At 38.8% G+C, this 25,223-nt stretch overlaps 1 protein-coding gene across 1 annotated transcript in view; it reads right to left on the reverse strand.

The window, feature by feature from the left end:
- The window catches only part of PREX2 (phosphatidylinositol-3,4,5-trisphosphate dependent Rac exchange factor 2), a gene marked incomplete at its 3' end in the record, with an annotated part of 187,125 nt that overhangs the window by 122,903 nt on the left and 38,999 nt on the right, over positions 1 to 25,223 (reverse strand). The window contains exons 2-6 of the mRNA XM_082014802.1: positions 10,467 to 10,538; positions 10,270 to 10,392; positions 8,266 to 8,370; positions 5,299 to 5,400; positions 3,398 to 3,559 (exon numbers count right to left, since the gene is read on the reverse strand). Of these exons, the coding sequence (XP_081870928.1) occupies positions 3,398 to 3,559; positions 5,299 to 5,400; positions 8,266 to 8,370; positions 10,270 to 10,392; positions 10,467 to 10,538 (564 nt within the window). The remainder of the gene's footprint in view (positions 1 to 3,397; positions 3,560 to 5,298; positions 5,401 to 8,265; positions 8,371 to 10,269; positions 10,393 to 10,466; positions 10,539 to 25,223) is intronic.

The raw sequence follows: 25,223 nt of genomic DNA on the forward strand, positions 1-25,223 counted from the left end.
CAAGTTCTGAATTCAGGCCAATAAATTTAACCACTTAGGAAATTAAGTGAAAAAGTCATTATACTCAAAATTTTCTTTCTTGAAACAGATGTTCCATTTTTCCATGAATCTGTATTTTTATCATAATAAACACAAGCTTCATTTTATGACACTTAAGTATAGGAATTCAAGTCATGCTTTGATCAGATTCTAAAAATAGTCTTTATTTTTTTCCCTTTCCTTCTAGTTGGGGCCAAGCAATGTGCTAAGCATTTCCTTCTGGAAGGAAATCTCCAACAAGTTTGCTTCTTTATTTTTAGGCAATGCAGAAAACCAGATGTTTATTTAATTAAATCCACTCTCATACATTGCACTCAGAGATTTTTTCGTAGTTGTTGTTGGGAAACATTCAAAATACTGTAAGTTCTTATACATGCTCTGGAATTCTTACCATTTCAAGGACTAACCGTATATTATGTTTGAAAAGGATGCGCGTATTAAGATAAGGGCAGTTTTGCCCAGTTGGGCACCCTGTGGTTGCCATATGATGACATCAAACCTGATCAGCTAAACTACAATAAACACCACATAACTGAGTATGAACTATTTTCATAACTGAAAACATACTGTTTTAAGACAATGGCACTATTTCAGAGTTCAAACACAAGTGAAATCCTGAAATTAAATTGGGGGCGGGGAGGGAAACAAGATTGGAAGGAAATCACTGTGTTACGGTTCACAGAACACATTCTGAGCACAGAGAGAATAAGCCTATGTTTCACGTGCTTCTGTCCATATTGTTACGCTTCCTTGTTGCTACCTTTGCTCATTAATATATTTTCAACCGCAAATACAGTTACTACTGTACGTTTTACTAAGGATTCAGAACAAACTTAATGCAGGAAAGTGGATTCCCTTTTCAGGCTGAGAAATTTGTGAACAGTCAGTTCTTAACCAACTTACATGACTAATAATGCACTGAGTTAGTAAGACTGTAACTTTGATTTTTGAGTGTGTTCATTAAGATTCATTTGACAAATATCTATAAAACTCAGGCACTGAAAGCAAGTAGAAGAATTTTAATCACTTTAGTGCATTAGAAGACTTAATTGAAAAGCTGAAAATAATAAAAGTCGGTGATAGGCAATAAGGATTATTTAACAAATTTGCTTGCCATAAAATATTTAGCAACGTAAGCACTTAACTATTGCTCCTATCATGAAGTTATTGCACAAGCATGTCTAATGCATTTTAATGTTCACATACGCTAGTCTTTCCAAGTTATTGCTGATGACAGCAAGTTCAAGCTAATTACAAAAAGAAACTTATTTTCACCGAGACTAAACAAGCAGCTGTTAAGATGCTTGCTTCTTTTGGAAAGTCTTAGGTCAACTAGACCTGCCCTCAATTACAATTACAACATTTAAAGGTTTATTTTATCTAAGTAGTCACTTCTTTTTCAAAATCCTGCAGACAATATCATGGTATGAGTACACACGCTCTGACATTTGCCTTTAAAGGCTTTTTTTTTGTTATTATTTATTTAAGATTGAGGATTACAGCTAAATGTAGAAAGGTTTGTCTGAATAGAGACCAGCAATTACATAGCTTTTGTACTTGCTAAAATTCTTTCTCTTGAGGTGCACTGAATTTTTGTGGAATATAGTAACAGTCCTGGACCAAAAGATTACAGTGCCCTGAACACCGGCAGAGGATTTCTCTGCTCTAAACTATACCTACCCCAATTACAGAAATGGAAGAGTAGTTCTTGAAAATGCAGCTACACAGGAAAAGGAAAAATACCGTAAGTGACACATTTCAAATCCCACAATGCACTGAAGAAACACGAAGAATTTTGATTGAAGTAAAATTAGTTGCTTAAACCACATTTAGAATGAATCAAATCTTCCCACCCTACTCAATGAACAACAAATCAAAGGTTTGCATTAAGTCCACAGATCAGGAGATTTCACATGGAGCAGAGAGAAAATAATTTTGCAGTGTCATGGGCAGCATGCAGTGTCATTTTTATGCTTTTTTCAGTGGCTTGTTCTGCTGACCCTTCTGGAAGGCAGGGGAGGCTGAATCCAGTGCTGCTGAAGCAAAGCGCATCCTTAGGCAGAGCAAGTTCAGTGAACAGGAGGTGTGGTAACCGCAGGAGATGTAGGGAGGGAATGGAGCTGTGTAGAAACTGTTTTTTGTTTCTGCTGTTTTATCTACTACTATGAATATCTACTTAAAAGTTGACTCTTTAGGCAATATTCTCATTTTTAGTTGTCAGACTTCTTGGGGAACTCTGTCAGTTAAGGTTCAGGCAGGTCTCTCTCTCAGCTTTCTCTGATTCTGTGTCCCAACAGTGTCCCTAACCTCTTCTCTGCACTGTACAAAAGGCCCTTTCCCACTACATAGCTGAAAGATCAGCTCTCAGTCTATCAGATTAATGTGCAAAAAGTACATTTTTTCTTGCTACCTTTTCCTGCCACCAAACCTTCCACAAAGCTTAAAGAGATAAAATCTCTTCCTCCAGTTATTAAGCAGCTCTCTCAGGAAAAGAAGTAGCACATCTGAGTGAAGTATTCAAAAAAATGAAGAACTATTTCCACGTTGAAATTCGTGTCTTAAAAACCCTGTGTATTATGTTCAAGACTCATTTAAAAAAAAAAAAGTTTATATTACTTGCTTAATATTTCTTTTACTGGGATTTCACTTGTGTTTCCCTCCCACCTCAGTGCAGACAGCTCAGACATTTCAATACAAAACACCCAAGGCAATTTAAATATACACCTGTATCTACATCTATATTTCTGTATAAAATAATTACAGTGCTCAAAATAATACAAAGGAAGATTTTGGTGCTACAACTACTTGATCTTGTTGTTATCTAGAGGAAAGGGTGACTCTTCTGGTTAATATTGAAAACTCTAACTCAGGAACAGACCTATGGTTTCTTCACAAAACTAAAGCATTAAAGCTCTTCCATTGGCAAACTATGAAAAAAAAAACCATGTCTTACACTAAGCGACTACCTACAAGCTGACAAAAACTAATGGACTCAGTGCTTAATCAATAATAAATAATCAAAATTTTTTTCAGCCAGAGAAAATGCTGTTAGGCAGGCATTGACAGCAGTAAAATCAGAGCAGCAGTTAAGTTCGGATTTATATCTGTTGATGTAAATAATCAATAGTCCAAGTCAAACACGAAATATTTGCCCTCTTTTCTGGAAGTCTGCTATTTTATACAGCAGTGCTCAGTCATGCCCAACACTTAATTTACAGAGTAGATCCCAAATAAAAGCTGATTTCACAGAACTGAGGAGTTGACAGTACCTCAGGATCACAGAAATAGTGCAATACATGGTTGTTGAAAACTGTTACTCCCTCCTCAGTATAGAAAGCAACAAATCTTATGACAATACCTCCCATCCTTCAACATGAGACTGCCATTCTTCCAAAAACTCTAATTTTTCCATTTGTCTCTTGGCCTCATTTATGTTGGAACAGACAGCCTTCATGGCCTGGAGGGCTTCCATTAGCGCCGCATAGTCACTGTGCTTCCTTGGAGTCCGCTTCAGTAATTCCTATTTAAACATTTAAAAAAAAAAAAAAAAGAAACCTGTCTTTGATCTCTAAATGTACATTACAGGAGGCTTAAATTGACTAGGATACAAAATCAAGAAGTAGTCAGACTTCTCTTTTACTAGGTGGAAGAGTGATAAACCCTCCAGCATTGTGTCCTAGTAGAACACTAAAACTTATAGACATTAATTAGTAACAATAAAAATAATCACTACTTAGGAAAAGGTTTGCATTTCCACTACTTTCTCCCATGAAAAATGTTTCTTCATGTTGAGCTTTGGTTTTTGGTTTGGGGTTTTTTTTGCTGTTTCTTATATTCCACAGGATGGAACTGTTCAATAGCAAGGTTAACAATTCTGCTTAAAAATGTTAGTTTACTGACGTCAAAATTAACACCTGCCTTTCCAGCAACTCAGCGCAAAACCCATGTTCCTTTAGCTCCACAGTATTGTTTAATCTAGTGCAACACACCAGAGCACTGAACAATAGCTTTGGTGACTCACTGATTTCAGATGGTTACTGGTAATGGCAGCCATACTAAAAAACAAAAGTGGAGTTGCCAGTTTTCATCTGAGATTTCCCATCTCAAACTACCAACTACCCATTTACAGCTGGACTGACTATAGAAAGCCTTCAGCGCACACCCTGACTGAGGTGTGGGTACATTCCTCCTAGAGCCCTAACCCTGCTGCCACCACACCCTGTATTTATATTTCACATAAATATATTAATTTCAATGTATCCCTGAAGTAATTCATTAGTCATCTTCCCTTGTTTTGTCTGTAGATCCTTCACTCAAAAAATAGAAGTCAAAAATAATTTTAAAATAGGCCAAGGGAACTGTAAAACCACAGATATCTGGGATGACTCAAACCTCATTGCAATTACTATGTTCTTTAACATGTTTTAAAAAACTTTATTTTAACACGTTAACATATTAGGTTTTTATGTCAGTGCAATGAAATACTGGCAATGGTTTAGATCTAAACTCACACATGCATTGTGAAAAACACTGTCGAATAATCAGGTTTCAAGTAGCTTCTAAAACAGAATCTGCTCTGGCTTTTCTCTCACAGTTTGAAACAATAAACAATATAAACCCTTACTTAGTTAAGCATAAATTTGTTCTGAATATTTACTTTCCTGATGACTGTATTATTTTATTTCCTAACATGCAAAAAATTTCAGTAACTCAGAGACTTGAATATCTAATGTTTATCAGCACATGTCACATTTTTCATTATTTTTTAAATTGTAACAGTAAGACGAGAATAAACATATAAATGTGCATAAAGGCACCTACAGCATCTTATTGTTACTCTACAGTTTTTCTTACAAATTATTTTCATAAATATTTTTCATTTACAGTTTGCTGATGGTAAATTAGAATGATCAAAGCACGTCGCTAACAAACTCAAGCATTTTAAGCAAGGACATGGTCAAACCCAGCTGAAATCAGTCTCATTAAATTCCCTTAAATGGCTCACTTCCGTCCAACAATGGAGAGGCAACCTTACGCCTGGATGCAGAAGGGAGCTAATCATCTTGACCCAGCCAAACTCCTCAGTTCTTTTAATACTGATGTCAGAAACTTGCCATTGGCTTTAATGAGAGCAAGTCTGGGTCCAATATCTAATGAAGAGATTATTCACTGAGTAGATTGTTCCTGCAGTTTGGAAATATGCTTAGCAACCAGTTTTATACAGAAGCATAAAGTCCTAGATAAAAATCTTTTAAGTACCTTCAAAAGAAGGGGATACTTGCATATTCTCTGTATCGGTGTTACTAGATATCCCTCCAATGGTACATCTGTGTTCTTGCGTCCTCCAAGGAGCATGCAATTCTAGAGTGTGAACAGTTTCCAAAATTATTTAAAAAATCCCAAGAAAATTATCAGAAATAAAGACAAGGGCATATGCACACAACAATACTGGCTAAGCTATATATAAATTATATATGTATATGTTACATATGTGATGAGGGAAGTTTGCAAGAGTGTCAAAAGAACAGTCTTGAACACATGCACAGTCAGGTACATCGACTATCATACACGACACGGAAGCTGCAGTGGTGTTAGGGCAGGCTTCTCCCCCAGCTATCTTCTTCATCCAGTCTGATTAAGAGTGGCATGTTTTTAAGGTTTAAAAATAAAATACAGTAAATAAAGTGCTAAAAATATCCTTTCACACTTCAACAAACAAAAATAACATTAATTCAAGGTGACCACTGCAGGTGCTGTTGCTTCCAAAAGGCGTGTTTGTGACAGTAAGTAGCATCAAAGATGCTTTGAAAAGTTTGAATATGGCCATCCTAATATTGACACACAAAAAAGTCTTCTGTTTACATGCTTCTATATTTAAACACGATGTGCAATGAATAAAATATCCTTAGTCATGGGCCAAAAAATATGTGAGTTTTGACAAGACATCCAACTATGGAAGCAGAGAGTACATGAGATATTGGGTGGAAACATTCATGAAAAAGCAGCTGAGAGAGAGAGAAGGAGAGAGAGAAAAGAATAAGGGCTATTTGAGATAACAAAGTGTGTAAGGGACATCACAGCAAATATTTGAAATTGTTGGAATTAAAGTGTTAAGTACATAAAGACCTAAAGTAATGACGGAAATTATTTTATGGGCAGATCAGAGGGAATTGTGATGCAATGGTATAAGATAATCTACAGCTTCAAAGAGCAAGATGTCTAAACTGAGAACACTAAACAAAACTTTGACACAGCCAGCTGGTATGTTGACGCAGGCCACAAATCTGGATGCAGACACATTGTTCATGGAACAGAGGCTACACAACTGGGTGGCCACTCTGCTAGCACGTAACTCAATGCACATAGCCCATAACCAGTGCTGCTAGGGGCACCTTTAAAGGTCCCTTCCAACCCAAACTATTCCATGATCTGTACACCCACCCTTAAGTCTCTGCTTTGTACTCATGTTAACCAGCTTCTGCCTTGTCCTAAAGGATCCTTTATCCTAAAGGATCTCACTTAACCTGCCAATGAAAAAGCTTTACTGATAAACACCAAGCTAGATAACGGCAAGGCAGACTATAGGTTTATATGACTGTCTCTATACTGAAAGGCTCAAAAGTTTGGTTTCAGCTCCCAATTATTTACAGATAAGCACATTTCTAATGACCTGAACTGTTCTGTCTGACTAGAAGCCTTCAACTGTACTTTCAAATCAAACAGACCTCCTGTTCTCTAGGTTAGACTGCTGTCACTTATTCTACAGACATGTCCTGAACCTATGAGGAACCCAAAGCAGATGTGGAAGCCCTGTGCATGCGCCCAGGAGTACATGAGACTGACGCTTCATGAACTGACACAACTGCACACTTGGCTTCCTTTCTGACACAACAAGCTCTTTGCAATCTTTCACTGGAATATTTTGCTCTTTGTCTCTGTAGTCAACATTCACCCCTTCTTCTTGAGTCCAGCCATGCTGCTCCCAATACTTGAACCATGTCTGTGCACCTGCTCAGGTCTGGGGCAAGGTGAGGGATACCGTGTCAACCACTGAGGAAAAATAGGACAACTTTGAAGCTGTTTTTAACTATGAATTGAACACTGCTGAATAAAAGACTCTTAGCAAAAAGGCAGCTGGAGTTTCATGTCACTCAGTACCCCTACAGTAAGGAAATTCCCATACCGCTCATTAACTTGGCCGTAAATAAGTACAGCTAGGAAGGGAGTCAGAACCAGTATCTTTCAAAAATTTAGCGAGCTGCAATAGGACAACTTCACCAAGAACTCTGTCAATAGCAGTAGTGAAAGCCTACTGCATGCTAAAAATAATTAATAAAATTAAATAAAACTTGTGATACTGCCAGCATTGGCATCATCTTTTTTTTTAAACCATATCTATGATGCTTTACTGATAGTGTTATTTGCTCTCCAGTCCTAAAATGCAATAATCAGATCTGATCACTCTGGAATTTGATATCAGATCTGAGGGCACCTTCCCAGGCATTTAAGCTCCAATATAGTAGGCCCCACATTTCAAAGCTGACCTTGTTATCAGAGGACACCATGAAGGAAAACACAAAAATCATTCCACACTGAATCCTTCTTTTAACAACTAATGTCAACTATTAGGAAACTCAGTATTTACATGGAAACTGGTTTTTCTGTGGGAAAATCATGAGGACTGTCATACTTAACATTTTAAAAGCCCTCCTTATTTGTCTCATAAAGTGAAAGGCTAATTGTGTAGCTGTTTCTTTTGACCTCAGATTAAGTCAGCGTCTAAGATCAGGATGGCTACTCTGTGATCCATAACAAAACATTTTTCTGTCTGGCACAGCTGTGGCTACAGTACCAGAAACTGGACCTTCTCTTCAGAAGTTCTGAGAAGTCCTTCAGTTTCCTTTCTATAATTTCTTTCCCTATCCTTCCTCATATATCTTATCCTATTTTTCCTTTCTACAGACATGGCTGAATTTACACCCTTGTCTCTTGGCCAGCAAGTTCAAGGCACACTGACTAATGCTGTATTATGCTCGGATCCAAGTGCAGCAGTGAAAATATGATGTACACAACCCTTTTCTCTGGAAACACCATCCCCAGCTGAAACTGTCTGCTAACCACTTGCAGGTGTGCTTGTAGTTGTTACATGGTAGATGTGACAGGGCTAACAATTCACTTCCCAGTCAAAAAATATTAAGTTAGAACACCAGTTCAAAGTTTATTTACCAAAAGAAATGTCCGCACTGTTCTTATTTTGTTAAGGTCAAGCAGAACTTTCTGTGCCTTCTCGTGGTTACTGCAGTATTCATCATAGATACGGAATTTCTCTTTCTGCAGAAACAAAGAAATACATTGTTCTTCACATGTCATTTTGATTTTTTTTATTAATAAAACATGGAATGAACACTTTTCAAAGCTGAATAGCTAATATAGTCTTCATTTTGAAAGGTCATCTCTTCCTCCCATGCTTATTGAGGTCCAGCCTCAAATTAGAATTATGAGCAGTCTGGAAGCATTGCTTAGGAATTTCAATCCTAGAATCATAGAATACCAAGTTGGAAGGGAACTGAAGGTTCATCTGGTCCAACCTTTCTTGGCAAAAGAAAAGTCTAGACAAGACGGCCCAGCACTCTGTCCAGCCGAATCTTAAAAGTGTCCAATGTTGGGGAATGTACCACTTCCCCGGGGAGATTATTCCAATGGCTGATTGTTCTCATTGTGAAAAATTTTCCTCTTGTGTCCAACTGGAACCTCCCCAGGAGTAACTTGTACCCGTTACCCCTCCTCTTTTCCATGGAACTCCTTGTAAAAAGGGAGTCTCCATCTTCTTTGTACCCACCTTTAAATACTGGAACATGGTGATAAGGTCTCCCATCAGCCTTTTTTTCCCAAGGCCGAACAAGCCCAGTTCTCTCAGCCTTTCCTCATATGGCAGGCTACCCACTCCTTTGATCGCCTTTGTGGCCCTTCTCTGGACCCTCTCCAGTCTGTCCACATCTCTTTTGCATAGCGGACACCAAAACTGAACACAGTATTCCAGGGGTGGCCTGACAAGCGCCGAGTAGAGTGGGATAATGACTTATTTATCTCTGTTGGCGATGCCCTTGTTGATGTAACCTGGCATCCTGTTGGCTTGCTTTGCCACAGCAGCACACTGTTCACTCATATTGAGCTTACTGTCCACCAGGACCCCACAGTCCCTTTCTACAGAGCTGCTCCCCAACCCAGGTAGCTCCCAGCCTGTGCTGCACTCCTGGATTACATTTTCCCAGGTGCAAGACCTTACATTTGTCTTTATTGAACTTCATAAGGTTTTGCTGAAAAATTTCAGAGGCTGGACTATCACAAAAACACAAAAAAAAAAAAAAACCAGGAAGAAAATGCAAAACGAGTGGCTTATTTGCTGACATCATTACTTATTTTGTCTGCAAACACTTGTTTGCAAATATGGTCCATACTTCTGTAGAGTCAAAAACTGATGTCACTCAACTTCTGTAAAATGTTTCCACAAGCCATTAATAATTTTGTCCTCCCACAATGAGTAAACAAAGATTTAGCAAACAAATGGGACTCTAACCAGGGATAACAATGAGACCTAGACTTTTTATTAGGCCTACAGCTGAAAGCAAGCTAACTTGTCTTGATTTTGCAGAGCTCTGTAACACTGACATCCTTGTTTTGCTCCCACAGGAAAAATAGTACTCCTAGAAAACAATTACTACAGGACATACAAATATACTTGTGGAGGTACTGTAGTTGAGAAGTAAAATATCTTCACAGTCCATAACCATGGTGATATTTTACCCAGCATATGCAATTCTTTGTTAAATATTCACCTTTTTGCCTAGCATCAAAGGGAAATAAAAATAAAGCATATTATTACTTTTGTTGTTTCATGCAACCCTTATTTTTGTACCTCCACCTCATGTACAGACACCAGCCTCGCCCACGCTGCAAGGCTCAGTTTGTCAGCCTGGGCTAATTTGGTGAATATAAACATGATGAAACAACAAAAGTTTACCCATTTGATATGTTTGTTCTTCATTCTCCTCACCTCTCTTTTTTTTGGAAATGACAATAACCAAGAGATGACCTCAATGTACTCTACATTATGCAATCAAGCCATATTTTGCCCTCATGACTATGTACACTCAACATCATGACAGTAATTAATAAAGACAATTAATCAAGAAAAAAAGTGAAATAAAGCTGTAATAAAAGCTAGCATACATAATGAAGAAAGCACATTCCAACTTCATGCTGTGCATTAGGTTCTGGCTGTAAGCGCTCCTCCACCAGGGACAGGAAGTTTTTGTGAACTGCAAGAATATCTTCAATATTTGAAAACAACATCTGCAAAAGAATAAAACATATATAAATAAAACATCAGATACAAAACAGAAGAAATATGCAATTAGGAGACTAACCTTAACTGTCTCTTCTGTGACATTTTTATCCACTTTGGCTGTAGCACATTGGATCATTCGGTGAAGAAAAGCCTGCATGAAACAAGACAAAGAAGGAAAAACTTATTTCAGGAAGAATTGAACTTTTGGCATTTTATGCTTATACTTTGTTTCCCAAATTTCTTATGCTTTGTTTACAGAGCCATATGGAAACATTATTTAGAATCTAAAACAAGTATTTTAACTGGTTTTGGCTGGGATAGAGTTAATTTTCTTCACAGTAGCTAGTATGCGGCTCTGTTTTGGATTTGTGTTGAAAACAGTGTGGATAACACAGGGATGTTTTCATTATTGCTGAGCAGGGATTACACAGGGTCAAGGCCTTTGCCTCTCACAGCACCCCACCAGTGAGGAGGCTGGGGGTGCACAAGAAGCTGGGAGGGGACACAGCTGGGACAGCTGACCCCAACTGACCAAAGGGATATTCCGTACCATATGACGTCATGCTCAGCATGTAAAGCTGGGGGAAGAAGAAGGAAGAGGGGCGGGGATGTTTGGAGCGATGGCATCTGTCTTCCCAAGTAACTGTTATGCATGATGGAGCCCTGCTTTCCTGGAGATGGCTGAACACCTGCCTGCCGGTGGCAAGTGGTGAACGAATTCCTTGTGTTTTGGTTGTGTGCACGGCTTTCGCTTTACCTATTAAACTGTCTTTATCTCCGCCCACGAGTTTCCTCACTTTTAGCCCTCCGATTCTCTCCCCCATCCCACCAGGGGGGAGTGAGTGAGCGGCTGCGTGGGGCTTAGTTGCCAGCTGGGGTTAAACCACAACAAGCATTTAGTAGTCCTGTTAGGATAACATGATATAAAACCCTATCTCCATAGTGTCAAAAAGATCTAAACAGCAAAATATTAATGAAGCTGAGAAACTGAACATTCTCTGAAGCACCACTTCCACCCTGCATTCACATTACAATCAAGCAAGAGCAAAATGAGTAATTTTCAAAATATCACTCTAGCACTTTACAAATTGACTACCAGACAAAGTTGAAATAAACTCCTAATTTCTAAATGAAGACTACTCGGGAGATACTACTATGAAATGTAACTTTTACCATAGTAACCACAAGTAAGATTTCTGATGTATTAATAAGCGAACTTATTATTAAGTAAATTCACTTAAATAACAGTTAGCTGCACCTGGTTTTGCTTAATGAAAAGGTTCACTCTTCCCTTCCCAAGACCTCATCCTTGGGGATCAAATGAGAAGGTAGTAATACCACTAATAAAATACCGAAGTAATAAGTTTTCTTATATTTCACATTTGAGATTTGGAAACAACAAGAGATGTGCAATAAGTAACTCCAAAAGAAATAAATCACATTTCAGGTACAAAGGATATAATTAATTTTTATTAATTCATTCCATTACAAACACTTGGGTACATTCTGAAAACATCTACACACTGTAGACTAAAATCTTACATTGACAATTCTTCACACAGACACGCATATTCTTCAGTCATTAAAAACTGGCATCACAAGTGCACAAATGTCATGTCTTTCATAACCATTTAGCTCCAAGTCACTGTGCATTGTACACTGTACACGAACTCATCTAAATTCTGGCGTGGTGCAAATTCCATAAAAGAGTCAATAAATAACCCCTGTGTGGAAGGATAGCAGCCACAGCATCCCTTTTTTTCTCTCTGCTGGGACTTAAACATTTTCATCTCCAAGCTGTGATCCTTCCTCTGCTGAAGAGGACTATGTAACTGGCATTACACATTTTTATTACTGAAGAGACAAATCTAGTTATCCAGGACATAAACAGAATTAAGTTTGGAATATTGCCAGCACACTGTATGTTTCATATCACTCTCTACAGTGATGTAGATTTTCTCCTTCTTTAAATCCTTCTTTTTCCTGACTATTTATGCCTTCTTTCTAATGTTTTATTGATGGTAAAAGGCGTCATTAATTAACTTGCAGCAGTTAACTGTTGGTGGATGACAGCCCTTTATAACCCTTCCTTGTTATGAATATCCACAGGGGTTATGGCAAATTTACTGTGCACATCACCTGTACAGTGTACAACCAATCCCACACGGAGTGAGAAAGCCTGTTTAACTGTACGACTCTAAATTCATTTTTGAAAGTTTTCACTAAACCAGCCAACAGTATTAAATATACTTTAGAAGTGAGAGGGGGGGAAAAAAATTTGTAAGAACTACATCTGAAACTCATGTCTATTTTCACTATCTGTAATCGCTCTCTGTTCACATTATTTCCCCATAGACCAAACATATTGCTCATCCGCACTCACGATATCCCAGAAGATCTTCTTTTCCTGTAACTGTGAAGGAAGGTGAACGTTCAGTCGGCTGAAGGTGAAACGGAGAATTATCTGGGGCCTGGGGCTTTAGTTATTCTCCAGTGATTCAAGACACCAGCTGAGAGTCATGAGGTCGAGTATGCATCAGCTGCAACAGCGTTGTCCAAGCAGCACTGTCCTGGACCCCACATCTGAAGTTATCAGAAACTGAATCCAGGAAAACCCAAACTCTCGCAGAACCCAGACACAAGTCACTAATTAAGTTAGGGAGGCCTAGGATGACTTCAGCCCCTTCCAGCACCTTGGTGCAAGCCCGTATGTTATATTGCTGTATTCATACCGCAGGGGTAGTGTAGTCACGATGCCAGTTTTTCCTAAAGATTTGCCACCTGCTGTCCCTATCAATGCAGATTTGCTTCCTGAAAAAATCCTAACGCTATGTCCCACAAATCAATGGATGTGACCATTTGAATCTTTCAGGGCACTTACATGCAAACACTACGAAGCCACACATATCTCAAAATAATTGGAATAATCTCATGTTTTCTAGAAGAGTGGTGTAAGAAAATTCAGGGGAGTGCACGTAGGGATGGAGGTATCTACCTCCATTGACCTGCCACCAAGACACATCCTTGGTGGACTTCACCCACTGCGGAGTGAGTAATGCAAAGCAGTGATGAAACCCAGGCTTCCATGATGCAAATGCCCTTACCAACTCCCTGGAACACAGAGACACCACTGGCTCCACACACACAACATCTCTGCTGTGAGACTTTGCTAGGGAGAAGAGACAGCTGTCATCAGGCAGGAGGGTGGAGAATTGCTTTTGTTACAGTGATTAAATAACCTTAATCCCGTGCTGTGACTATGGAAAGATAAAGGTCTCTCGACTTGCATGAACACACAGTAGGTCTGCGAGAGAGATGACTATTTGAAAGACTCCAGAATTATTTGAACGTCAATTTAGGACAACCAAGAACAGTCTTCAAAAATTAGTAAACAAAGAAAAAGCGGGTCATTTGCAGACACAGCTTTAAGGAGGACCCCAATGTAGAAATTACAGACCTTAAAAGGAAAATATATACGGAGGCCCAGAAACTAGTCAGGAGTTGACAGCTTCTGAGGTAAGAGAAAAAAGTTTACAGAAGTTTTATGACGATACATTACATAAACTATCACTAACTAATAGAAAAAACACACCCGTAAAGAAATGAAAGAAAAGTAAAACGGATATCTTAGCCAATTTACAACTCACTAAAGAACGGGACACTGAAAAAATAGTCAGAAACTCCTCTGAAATAGCATTGAGTGGATTCTAAAAATTTTACCATAGCTTCAAGTCTCCTGATCAAAACAAAGTCCAGACTCATTACTGAGCACCACATTACATGAAGGAGCAAAGCATTACAAATTGCAAGGACACAGATAAATAGCCTTGGCTTCTGCACTGAGTAAGTAACTGTAGCAATCAACGGTCATACACGATTCCCCTGCTCATCCAAAAAAAAAAAAAAAAACCACAAACCACTAAACAGAACCCAAAGCGAAAAATCAGCTCAAACTTAATGCAATTTCATTTATCACACACACGTCCGTAAATCATGACTCATCTTTGTTTCCTGAAGTATACGGCACATCTTGCTGAGGTTTCTTCAAGATTCATCTACATTAGTGTAGATGTTTCTTAGCCCAACATCAAGCACAGAGATTACATGCATCCCTGTGCACTCCAGGACTCCAGACCTTTGTCACCTTGACAGTGATCCTCAACTTCCTCAAAGCTTTTCAAGTGGATTCCAGAGTTTCCCTTAATTTATCTTCAATTCTTAATTTTCTCAAGTAACAGCAAAGGCATATGGTTTAAACATAATATAATTTTCCAAATTTTCATCTTGTGCTACCAGCATCCTAGCTACATTGGTAGAGTATGGGGATTCACCCTTGCAGCACTGCGAGTGGAGATCCGCTGCCCCCGGCACTCTCTTGCCAGCCAGACACTTGCTGATTTCCTGAATTCAGAGTTAAAAGAAATCTCCATGAAACACTTCAGAGGAGCAAGCTGGCTAGGTACCACACAGAGCAGTCTAAGTTTACAAGATCAGATGAATATAAAAGAGAGCATGTTTGTTATTTACATTAAAAAAATAAACAATCCAGTTCCATATGCCAATTTTTAGAACTGTCTCTGGAAAACTTTGTCATCCAGGAATATCCTTGAGCCACTCCAATTGCTACAACCCCCACCTCCACAAAGTTTGAAATTCAAATTACAAACGTAAACTTCCTCAAGCATCCTTCTGGAAACTTTGTTAACACAAAATGGCATCTCAATGATCATTGTACAGCTGCTTTGGAGAAGAAGAAATGCCCCAAAATGCTGAGAAAGCTCTAAACGTGAAGAGGCACATCATTAGAAGTTTAATGATCTCTAGAAGTTTGACAAACTTGCAGACCAAAACGTGGGGTAACAACTGAGCCTTTTGGAACAGGGGAGCAGCTGCATGTAAAACGTGTAAGATAACAGCTTAGGACTAAGGTTTCCTAACTCAACTCAGGTCCTACAGGGGAAATAAAAACGCTATTTCTGGCTATGACTCAGTGTCTTTGTACCACGCTGGTAAGCTGGGAGGGTAATTCACCTCTACCTGTGAGAAATGGGGCAAAGAATTACACAGAACATTTGGAGAAAATTCCATACTAACAATACCAAGGAAGATAAATACATCCTTTTTAATGATTGTGTATTTACTACCTGCAAAATATTTGTACATACTTTCTGTACTAGTCCCTGTTGTAACTCTTTTACCCTTTGACACTGCTGTAACATGCTATAGAAAACACCGGGACTGAAGTCAAACATAAAGACTGAAAATCCAAATACAAAGAATTAAAAAGAACCTGTTATTTATGCCAAAAAACACTAAATGTGTTCGCCTGTCTGTTGATCTGCTGCCATTTTGCGAGACAGTGTGTTTCACAGAGAACGCACACTGAGTTCCTGTTATGGGGATTTTACTTCTGGTCTTATCAAAATAAAAGTAGTGTTGTTGGGTTGTTTGGTGGTTTTTTTTTTTTTCTCCATAGTTGCTCTGTGTGCTGGGGGGGGGGGGGGGGGGGGCGGAACACCACTGCTACAGATAGAGCAAGAAGCTGTCAACAGCACAAATGACTTCTCTGACATCTGGAATGAAATCAGGGAAGACAAAGACGTCTGCCTGCTGAAGATTCCCAGGGCACAAAGATTTTTTGCCTCCTCGACAGATCAGAAATTAAGTCCTGAAATTATGTCAGAGCACCAAGATGACAAAATATATGTAGCTATTTTTCTGAAAGCAATCATCCTCCTTTTGTGAGCCTAGAAAGAAATACTCTTTTTGTTTGCCAAAAGTATTAAAGAAAAAGGTACTTCCCCCCCCCCAGATTTCCTTTAACACTGTTTCTGCTCTTAAGTCTACACTGTCATAAACAAAACCAATTTGGACTGCAAAAACATATATATTTTTAATAAGGTCATTTCTTGTATATTTTCAGTTTAGGAAAACTGGTTCAACTGAAGCACCCAATCTGTCATCTTGAAGCCTGATGAATAAGGCTAGCAAGATATTTTGTACATGTTTTGGTGAATAAAATTTTCTTTTGCACACTGTCAAAAGAGAAAATCCTAAAAGAAACACATAACAAGGAAAACGTTCATATATTACAGTTTTTATAAGTGTCTATGATAATAGGCTTATCTTCACAAATTTAGAAATACAAAGCCGAAATACTTGTGGGGTTTGTGCTTTCTCTTTACATTCTTAGTGTATCTATAGACATCTGGATGGTGGAAACTATTTTGCTCTTTCACAATATTCCAAATGACCCTACAGAGAACACGGAGACCTGTACTTGGGAAGAAAACTGCCCAAGACTATAGGTGGCCAAATATATTTTCTTATCGTGGCTAATTCAGCTCACAGATATCGAGGTGGTATTTTGCACAGCAGTCTAAGTTTTTGCGCGCTATAATTAACGCACATCAGATTCCAGGTCCCGGAAGAACACCGTGCTGGTTTTGGTGAAACACTTTCGCTTTGTTTTGCCACCACCACCAAAAAAAAAAAAATTAACAAAAAAAAAAATCAATAGAGGAGACTCCAGCAGCAACAGCAGCTGTGGCAAGCACTGTGTGCTTACCCTCCTCTTCCCATTAACCTGTGCCAGGCGCAGTGGCAGTATCTGCTCAGGCTGGCTTCTGCTGCTGAACAAAAGAGTCGTCTTCTCTCTCCAGTAATCCACCAGCTGAGGCACCACCTGTTTCTCCCATTTGCCCGCAGGACTGGATGAGTCACAAGCAGCAGAGAGAGCATCAGCCAAAGTCAGATACGGACCGTCTCCCTGCTGCACCTAGAGCCACTCTCAAAGCTGGCTTCAGATTCTGCTGCCTAGAAGGGCAGGGGAATAGATGGACCACATGTGCGATGCTTTCCACTCTAGCACGAATTTCCTTTCACTACTGACCAAACTGTTCCATTCTCCATTCATCCGGCCCAAAGGGGCATCAGCCTGCCTGAAAGAGCATCCCTGGCTTCTTTCCTTGAAGTAAACATGAACTCAGAAGTAAACGCACACACACTCACACAAATTATTGCATTAAAGAAATATGGACCTTCATAACGTTCTCACACAAGATGAATATGCTGCCACATTTGGGGATAATCTTAACCCCTTCTCCATGACGTATAATTTTTTATTTTCTGCTAAAGTTCTTCTCTATCGTATCAGAAAACTTCTTCCAAAAGAAGAGCAAGGAAACCCTGTCCTGTATCTCAACCACCTTTTCTGCATTTCCCTAGTGACTATTTTTCAACTTTTTACTGCACAACTTGTTCATCCTTTCAGGCCCACTGCGACTCCTAACTCAGTTTCCTCCTTTGATGAGGAAGTGCCCCCTAAACTGATCTCCCCCACCTCTAAAATCACCTGAGCTACGACTGTGCTTTCACTTTTGATCCCTTCCTCCCTTTCAGCTCCACAGCAGATGAAAGCAAGAGATTTATAATCAAAGCCCAGCTCCCCTCAGCCAGGCGGGAAGTCAGATGTCTCCACCCTCTTCCTTGTCCTGAAGCCATTCTCAGAAAGATTTAGTACAGCCTTTTCCTGGCCCAGATCAGAAGCTATCTGTTCCCTTCTCTTCCCAGATGTCAAGAACCCTGTCACCCACATCTAATACCTTCATTTTGGGAAACTGATTTTCTGAGGACTAGCTACGCTCTTGCTGGTCAGTACAAGTTTGGCTGATGAATAGCAATGGAGTTACTCGCACGCTCGCAGTTAAGATGACGCCTCCGTGAATGACCAAATCAGAGCTGGACGTCAGGCTGGCTCACACATGCTGCTGCAAGCTGAAGCCACGTGCAGAAAGCTGCTAGAAGATCATTCAATTTGATTAAAATATAGCTTGACTAGAGTTTTAGAGAAAGGCCATACTCTGGCGTAAGGGATGAACACCCATTTGCAAGCTGAGCAGAAGGCAGAGTCTATTTTTGGCAAATATTTTACGCAACATGGGTTGCTGCTAACCAGGCCTTTATGCCATTGAAAATGCAAACAGGTTAGATTCCGGTCTCAGCATCACCAATGGAGAGCTTTTGGAAGGGCAAGGGGAAAAGAGGGATTTGCCTGTCCCATGTGAATTTCTGAACAGACTGCTGGCATTGCAACAGAAAAACCAACCAAGAAGCGTCCTTATCAATAAATAAAATGTTTCCAGCATGCTTGTGAAGAAGTACAAGATTAATCTTTACTGTATTTTGAAGATTTCCTGATGAAGAAAAAGATACTCTGGACTGAAAAATGTTCACATGTATGTGGAATTCCCTCTGGTAAATACATCATATGTCCTGTTGGTGCACGTTTCAAAGTGCATAATAGATTGCTAATCATACAACTGATCTTGTATCACTCAAATGGGAATGGAAAAGAAATGACGTCTACAAACAAAGTTTACCTCTCATAAAAGTCAGCAGTTTCCTGAATTTACAGAACACTAGGTTCTTACTGGGAAATCTCAGTGAATTCAGCTGTGTCCACTACCAGCAAATCAAAACAAGAAACTAGGAAACCTCAGAACAACTGTACCTCTGGAAGTAACAGCATGTTCCCATTAAAGTGCAATCACAATTAGAAAAGTATTCATATGTTTGAAACCTTTAAACTTCATATTATAGTTTTTGCTTCTTTTATGTAGACACGTCTGCTTATTCTAATCAGTAAAAAAAAAAATCTTAAATTTTAATTTAATTTTTACTCCCAAAATCATGATTTTTCTAAACTTTTTTTTTTTTACTAGGATAACCCCAATTTGGAAGAATTCAACATTTCCAAAATATTTTTGAGACTTTTTAGTTCTACACATCAAATTTTCTCTTAGCAACTTATGAACTTCAGAAAGTATAAAACGGTCAAGACGAAAAATGTATTTGTCACAAATGACCCCATTGAAAGAATCTTTTAGATTTTCTGATCTAATTTGAGAAAAAATAGTTAGCAAGCTCAAATATATTACAAGAAAGTCATTCTCTGCTAATCTCCCTTCTTCACCTTTCCAAAGTTCATTAACATGTTTGAAAACAAGTTTGAGTCTTTTCTGACTCAAAAATATCCACCAGAATTGACAGCCATAGTCCTTACCACCAATTATGAGAAAGAAACCTGAAATAACACATCACATCTCCACTTTCCAAATTAAAATTTAAAGCTTAATTCCCATTTCATCTGAATAAGGGAGGAAAGCTGACTCAGCACCAATGAAAACAGATTATCAAACCCTTAATGATTAAGGTAGCTAATTAAAAAAACTACTATTTTACCTACAAACTGAGAAACTTTAAACTACTGATAGGCAATCATAATGGAAGCCCACCAAACGCTTTTTACATCCTCAGTTTTCAACACATAACACTTTTTTTTTCTAATATTGGATTGCACAGTCCTTAATTGTGAGTTTATTTAATGTTTAATATGGTTAGATGCTAATTAGGAATTAGAGTGTTTGGAAGTTCTACAATTTTTATTGCCAGAGTTGCATAAATAACGTGTACTTCTCAAACAGTATTCAGTGCCAATTCTGGCTGCCATTTGTATTTGCACACTCATGCCAAGAAAAACACAAAGCAGGGAAGAGTATGAAACAGCAGTTTTCCATCCCAATTTCAATTCTTCAGAAAGCCTACAGGGAAGCTGTAGTGACTATAGTACTTCTAAAAAGTGGCCTCCTGATCACAGAAATAATCATAGAATCACAGAATCATTAAGGTTGGAAAAGATCTCCAAGATCATCAACCCAACACCATCATGCCCTCTAAACCATGTCCTGAAGTGCCACGTCTACACTTTTTTTGAACACCTCCAGCGATGATGACTCTACCACCTCCCTGGGCAGCCTGTTCCAATGCTTGACCACTCTCTCCAGAAAGAAATTTTTCACAATATCCAATCTAAACGTCCCCTGGAGCAACTTGAGGCCATTTCCTCTTGTTCTATCACTAGTTACCTGGGAGAAGAGACCAACACCCACCTCGCCACAACCCCCTTTCAGGTAGTTGTAGAGAGCAATAAGGTCTCCCCTCAGCCTCCTCTTCTCCAGACTAAACAATCCCAGTTCCCTCAGCCGCTCCTCATAAGACTTGTTCTTATGAGCAGAAACATCCCATTTAAGTTCTTTTCCAGTCACTAGAAATCAGAACGCTTCCCTACATGACAATAAGCATATAATGATGTCACTATTTAAGAATACTAACATTTGCATTTCCAGATTAATTTGAAATAATTTCACAAGAGCAGTTTTCATACGTTCAAGTATCTTGGCTGCACTCACATGCTTTCATGTTCTGCAAATCAAATCATGGGGAAAAAAACTTACAATTTCATGTACAGTGTACCAGAGTTTATTTGAATACTAACCTGCAACCTTTCCACTGGCCTTGGATGTATAGCATTAACCATAAATCAATTCAATTACAACTTTGAAGAAACAATGCACCAGAACAGCCAAAGCAGCCAGAATGGTCATTAAAGTGGGTTTAACAATAGCCCCCATGAATAAAGTGGCTGAATCAATTTGTGGCTCCAAGTGGCTCCATGAATTTGATCTTTAATTTGAAATCCAAGATCATATACTCCACACTTTGGAACAGGACAGCAGATTGTCTTAACAGCAGTTCTCCTTCTCTGAAGACACATAGAACAGTTAATTTTTTATGGAAATGTTCAAGGGCATATTTGAATTCAGGTAGATAAACCAAGCAGCAGTCCTATATGCCTGCCCTGGTAAAATTACAGGGGCTTGCAGTTTTAAATTTCGTCTTTTTTTCCCCCCTTTTGTGAGACTGTGAAGTTCTCAAAATTTCATTGGAAAACTGGATCTTCTTCACAAGAGAATTCAAACACAGAGAGCAGCATCTCTTTGTAAATAGGTCAGAAAGCAGTTTCAGCTGTAATGTAATTCTCTATCCAGCAATAAATTCAGTGACAGACTACTTTTGTAGATCGTATCAGTGATAGTGGTGAGTATTTAAGAAAACATAGAAACAAACATACTTACTTATATGTAAAAGAACAATTTATAGAGGGAATTATTCCTATTCTTGCTCTACCATCACGTAGTACAAAATGTCATCATCAGACAAATACAGTCCTACTGCACTTGTATAAAACAACTTTACATCTTTAATATTTGTTTAAACTCAAAACTCTTACTGTCACACCTAGTTTTCACACTTTAAAATTTTAAATGAGATGTAACACTATGATATGAGTGCCCCCCCGCCATCGCAAATCTGAAAATAGCCAGTCTACAAAACCCAAGCTGCATTAACTGCTACCAACAGCAGCTTATATGGCACCTGCACCTTATACCATATATGTCAGATGTTGGAAATTAAACCAAATTAAAGGTTTTCTCAACAGTAATGGGATCTTCTTGTCACTTAGTCAATGAACGCTTCCCAGGGCAGCACACAACACCAAATTCACTCATATCTGGTAAGCAAGGCTGACTAAAGCAATTCTTTCCAGCAACGCTGACTAAAGCCCTGGTAAACTTAAGGCATGAAGGTCTGGACAAAAAAATCATTTCAAAGGAGAAACACACAAATTTATTATAAGAAGATGTCAAACCTTGCTTCACTTCTTGGAATATTTTGCCTAAATTTTAACTTCTTGTTGTCGGGAAATGATCAAGAGTAGACAGGTTGAACAAAGTAAACAACTGGCCTACTCTGAGAAACAAAACTGACTGCAGCAGTAAACTAAGGTTTAGAATTTCTGCATACTGGCACAGACCCAGCTCTCAGATTTGCAGGGCCAGACCCCCAGCACTTCTACTGCAGGATCCCACAGGACTCTGGCAGAAACTGGCTTCTGAAGATTCGATGGCAATGTTAGTTGTCTTAACTCTGTTCCAACAAGAATACAATCATATCAAAATTTAAATTTCTTTACACACAGCTTCATACAAATAAAACATTGTTACATGCTCCTATTGCCTGCCATGAATTGGTCTTGTGAATTTTCACCTGCCTATATGGTTTTGAGACAATTTCCATGGAAATGCAATCATTAATCGTATTTTTTCTGGCTTATATTTGATTCATGAGATGCTTCAACTGTGCAAATGCAAAGAATAGCTCATCTTTTATTTCTTTATTGGCTTGATAACTATCAGAAAGAGTATATGATAAAGAAATTTTAGCACTCTGACTTTCTTTATCTAAACATCTGCTGAACACTAATTGTATCATGGGATATTTACATGTTAATCTCAGTTTACGTCCATCGAAGAGGTTTCAGTTCTTGAAGGATACAATGATCACCAAGGACATGATTTTAGAAAAATTAATGGAGCATTCTCACATCCAGAATAGAGCTGCAGAAATAAAGCCATGCCATTTGAATTTATCCACTTTAGCTGGATTGCCTTACTGTAATTTCATAATCTCAAGAAATATGGACCTGGATTCTACACGCCTGCTGAGGAGAAATAACACACCACACACACTCACAGGCTTTCCTTCTCTCCCTGGTCCTTTCTTCTTTCCCTATTCAGGCACAGACTGTTTTTTTGTCTTATGCAGGTCTAAGGCCTGTCTTTGGCTTCTATGAGTTCCCAGCATAATTGCACAATTTCACTGAACCGTCTGTGAAGCATGTGTTCTTCAGGAACACAAAGACTGCATGACTGTCCTTGCTCCTTTCATTAATTTTATAGGGAAACAGAAGACAAAACCTGATTACAGTACAATTTTTGTTGCCTTCTTAATGAAATTTTATTTTTTTGAATGCTGGGACCTTAAGATGAGAGAGGTTATTATTACCTTTTCCTGAAAAAAGAGCCTCATTCTTTTAGGTTATAATCAAAAGCTTTAAAACACCCTCCAGTTGAAGCAGAGAGGATTGGGGATTTTTTTTAGATATTAAATCTGTAAAAAACAGTACAAGAAAAACTGCCACTCCCAATCAGTCCACAGGGACAGTTTGTTAAAGTACTACTTCAATTAAAAAAGGAGAATATTCAGTTGCCACAGCATGATGTGAACCACCCTCGTCGCCAAACTACCTGCACTGTAACTGCAGACAAGTACAAGCAGAGCAGGTTGGTTGCAACAGCCATCTGTTAATACTCAACTGGAGTTTGACAGCACTGACTACTGCTCATACCAGGACATACTGATGCTTACCAAGACATCCACATTGATTACACAAACTGAAGTCTCACCGAGTCTTTCCACACAAGGTTACACAAGGATATGGAACTTTTTTTTTTTTTTTTTATTTCATTCATGAGTTTGCTGTAAGGAACGTACTTTCAGTTCCTATTCTCCAAAGAAAAAAATAATTGCCTAAACCACTCAAAACCGCAGATACCAGACTTCTAAGAACAACACAAGGGAACAATGGTGTTAGTAGGACCAGGAAATCAAGAAACCAGAAATAAATATCAAGTATTGTTTTCCAGCATCTTCAATAGTTTTGGATCCTGCAGTCCTTCCTCTGGGTAAGGAAATGACGCCTTGGCAAGTCTTCCTCGTGTCCATAATAGACCACTATAGTCTGCCACACCTGAGCAAACCGAAGGCATTGAACTTGCAGATGGTGAACCATGCACAAGGCCCATCTGCTAGGCAATAATAGCCACTGTGACTATGGATTCACTTCTTGATGACAAAGTGTTGCTCCTCCACTACAAAGCCTAATTTCCCCCTTTTAAGGAACAGGGTACGGCTGTCTCAGAGATGCCAAATCCATCTGAGCCATGGCACTGCATGAATGTACTGGTAGAGATAGCTTGAAAATGCAGGCAAAATAGCTTCAGGAGCAATACTATGGCTAGGGAGCAACTTTAGGAGGAGAGCTGATGCCAAGATCAAGTCTGATGGTCTTCAGGTCTATACATGATCCTTGTAGAAACCTCTTCATCTTCCTCCTTCCTTTACATCCCGCCTGTAGGAAGGACCAGCGGCAGGGAGGCAAGTGAGGCAGCAGGCCAGTGCAAGGTGTTCTCTACTAACATCATTCCAGATGTGCAGTATTCATAATTATACCAGAAATGAAGGGGAAAAGAAGCAAAACTTGTGGGAAGACAGGTTCACTTTAAATTAGGAAGCAATACTTCACACACACAAATGAAGTGGACACTATACTAACAGGCTGAAATCCTGTCAGAAGGAAGCAAAAGAAAAGCAGATTGCTTAGGCTTTCAGGCTTAATCTTACTTTCCTCAAACTGTTAAAAAATTGCTAATTGCTAGACTTTGATTTTTTCCAGTGGCATGTGAAAGAAACTGGGATAAGTACAGAGGAAAGTTGCCAAATCCACAGTCAGAAACTTTCCACAAGCTTTTTTTTTTTTTTAGAAGAGACAGAGTTTCATTTCAAAATATTTTTCTAGCCTCTTCTACTGTGAAGACTGCAGTGCAATGATTTACAGAATGGATGCTATCTATATAGATAAACAAAACCATCATTCCCAAGAGATTTGACCTTCACCTTCCATCCCAAAATAGTATGTCCAATTACATAGCAGCAGCAGCCCACATCCTTAAAATATGTTTGACTGAATTATGGAACTACGTGCTAGTCTTGACTTCTCACGTTTGCTACGGACTGCAACTAACTAGAAGAATAAAAAATACAACTAGACCAAACAGTTATATTTGTCAGACAATAAATTCCAGCAACTAAATGGAGGTGTGGTATTATGTACTGTTGAATTTGTTGTTCTTGTTAAAAAGAAGAGCTCAAAAAATGCACGAACTGACTTACCACCGTTACATCAACTTGAGCAGTAAACTACAAGCTTCCAGGAAGTTTATCATCCTGTTTGCTGACCATAATTTGGCTTGTTGTGTTTTGATACTGTGTTCCTGTTCCTCCAACTCTCGTCCTCCAAACCAGGCAAGCATCG

This window comes from Phaethon aethereus (assembly GCF_964289735.1).
Source record: "Phaethon aethereus genome assembly, chromosome: 2".
NCBI classification, from domain to species: Eukaryota; Metazoa; Chordata; class Aves; order Phaethontiformes; family Phaethontidae; genus Phaethon; species Phaethon aethereus.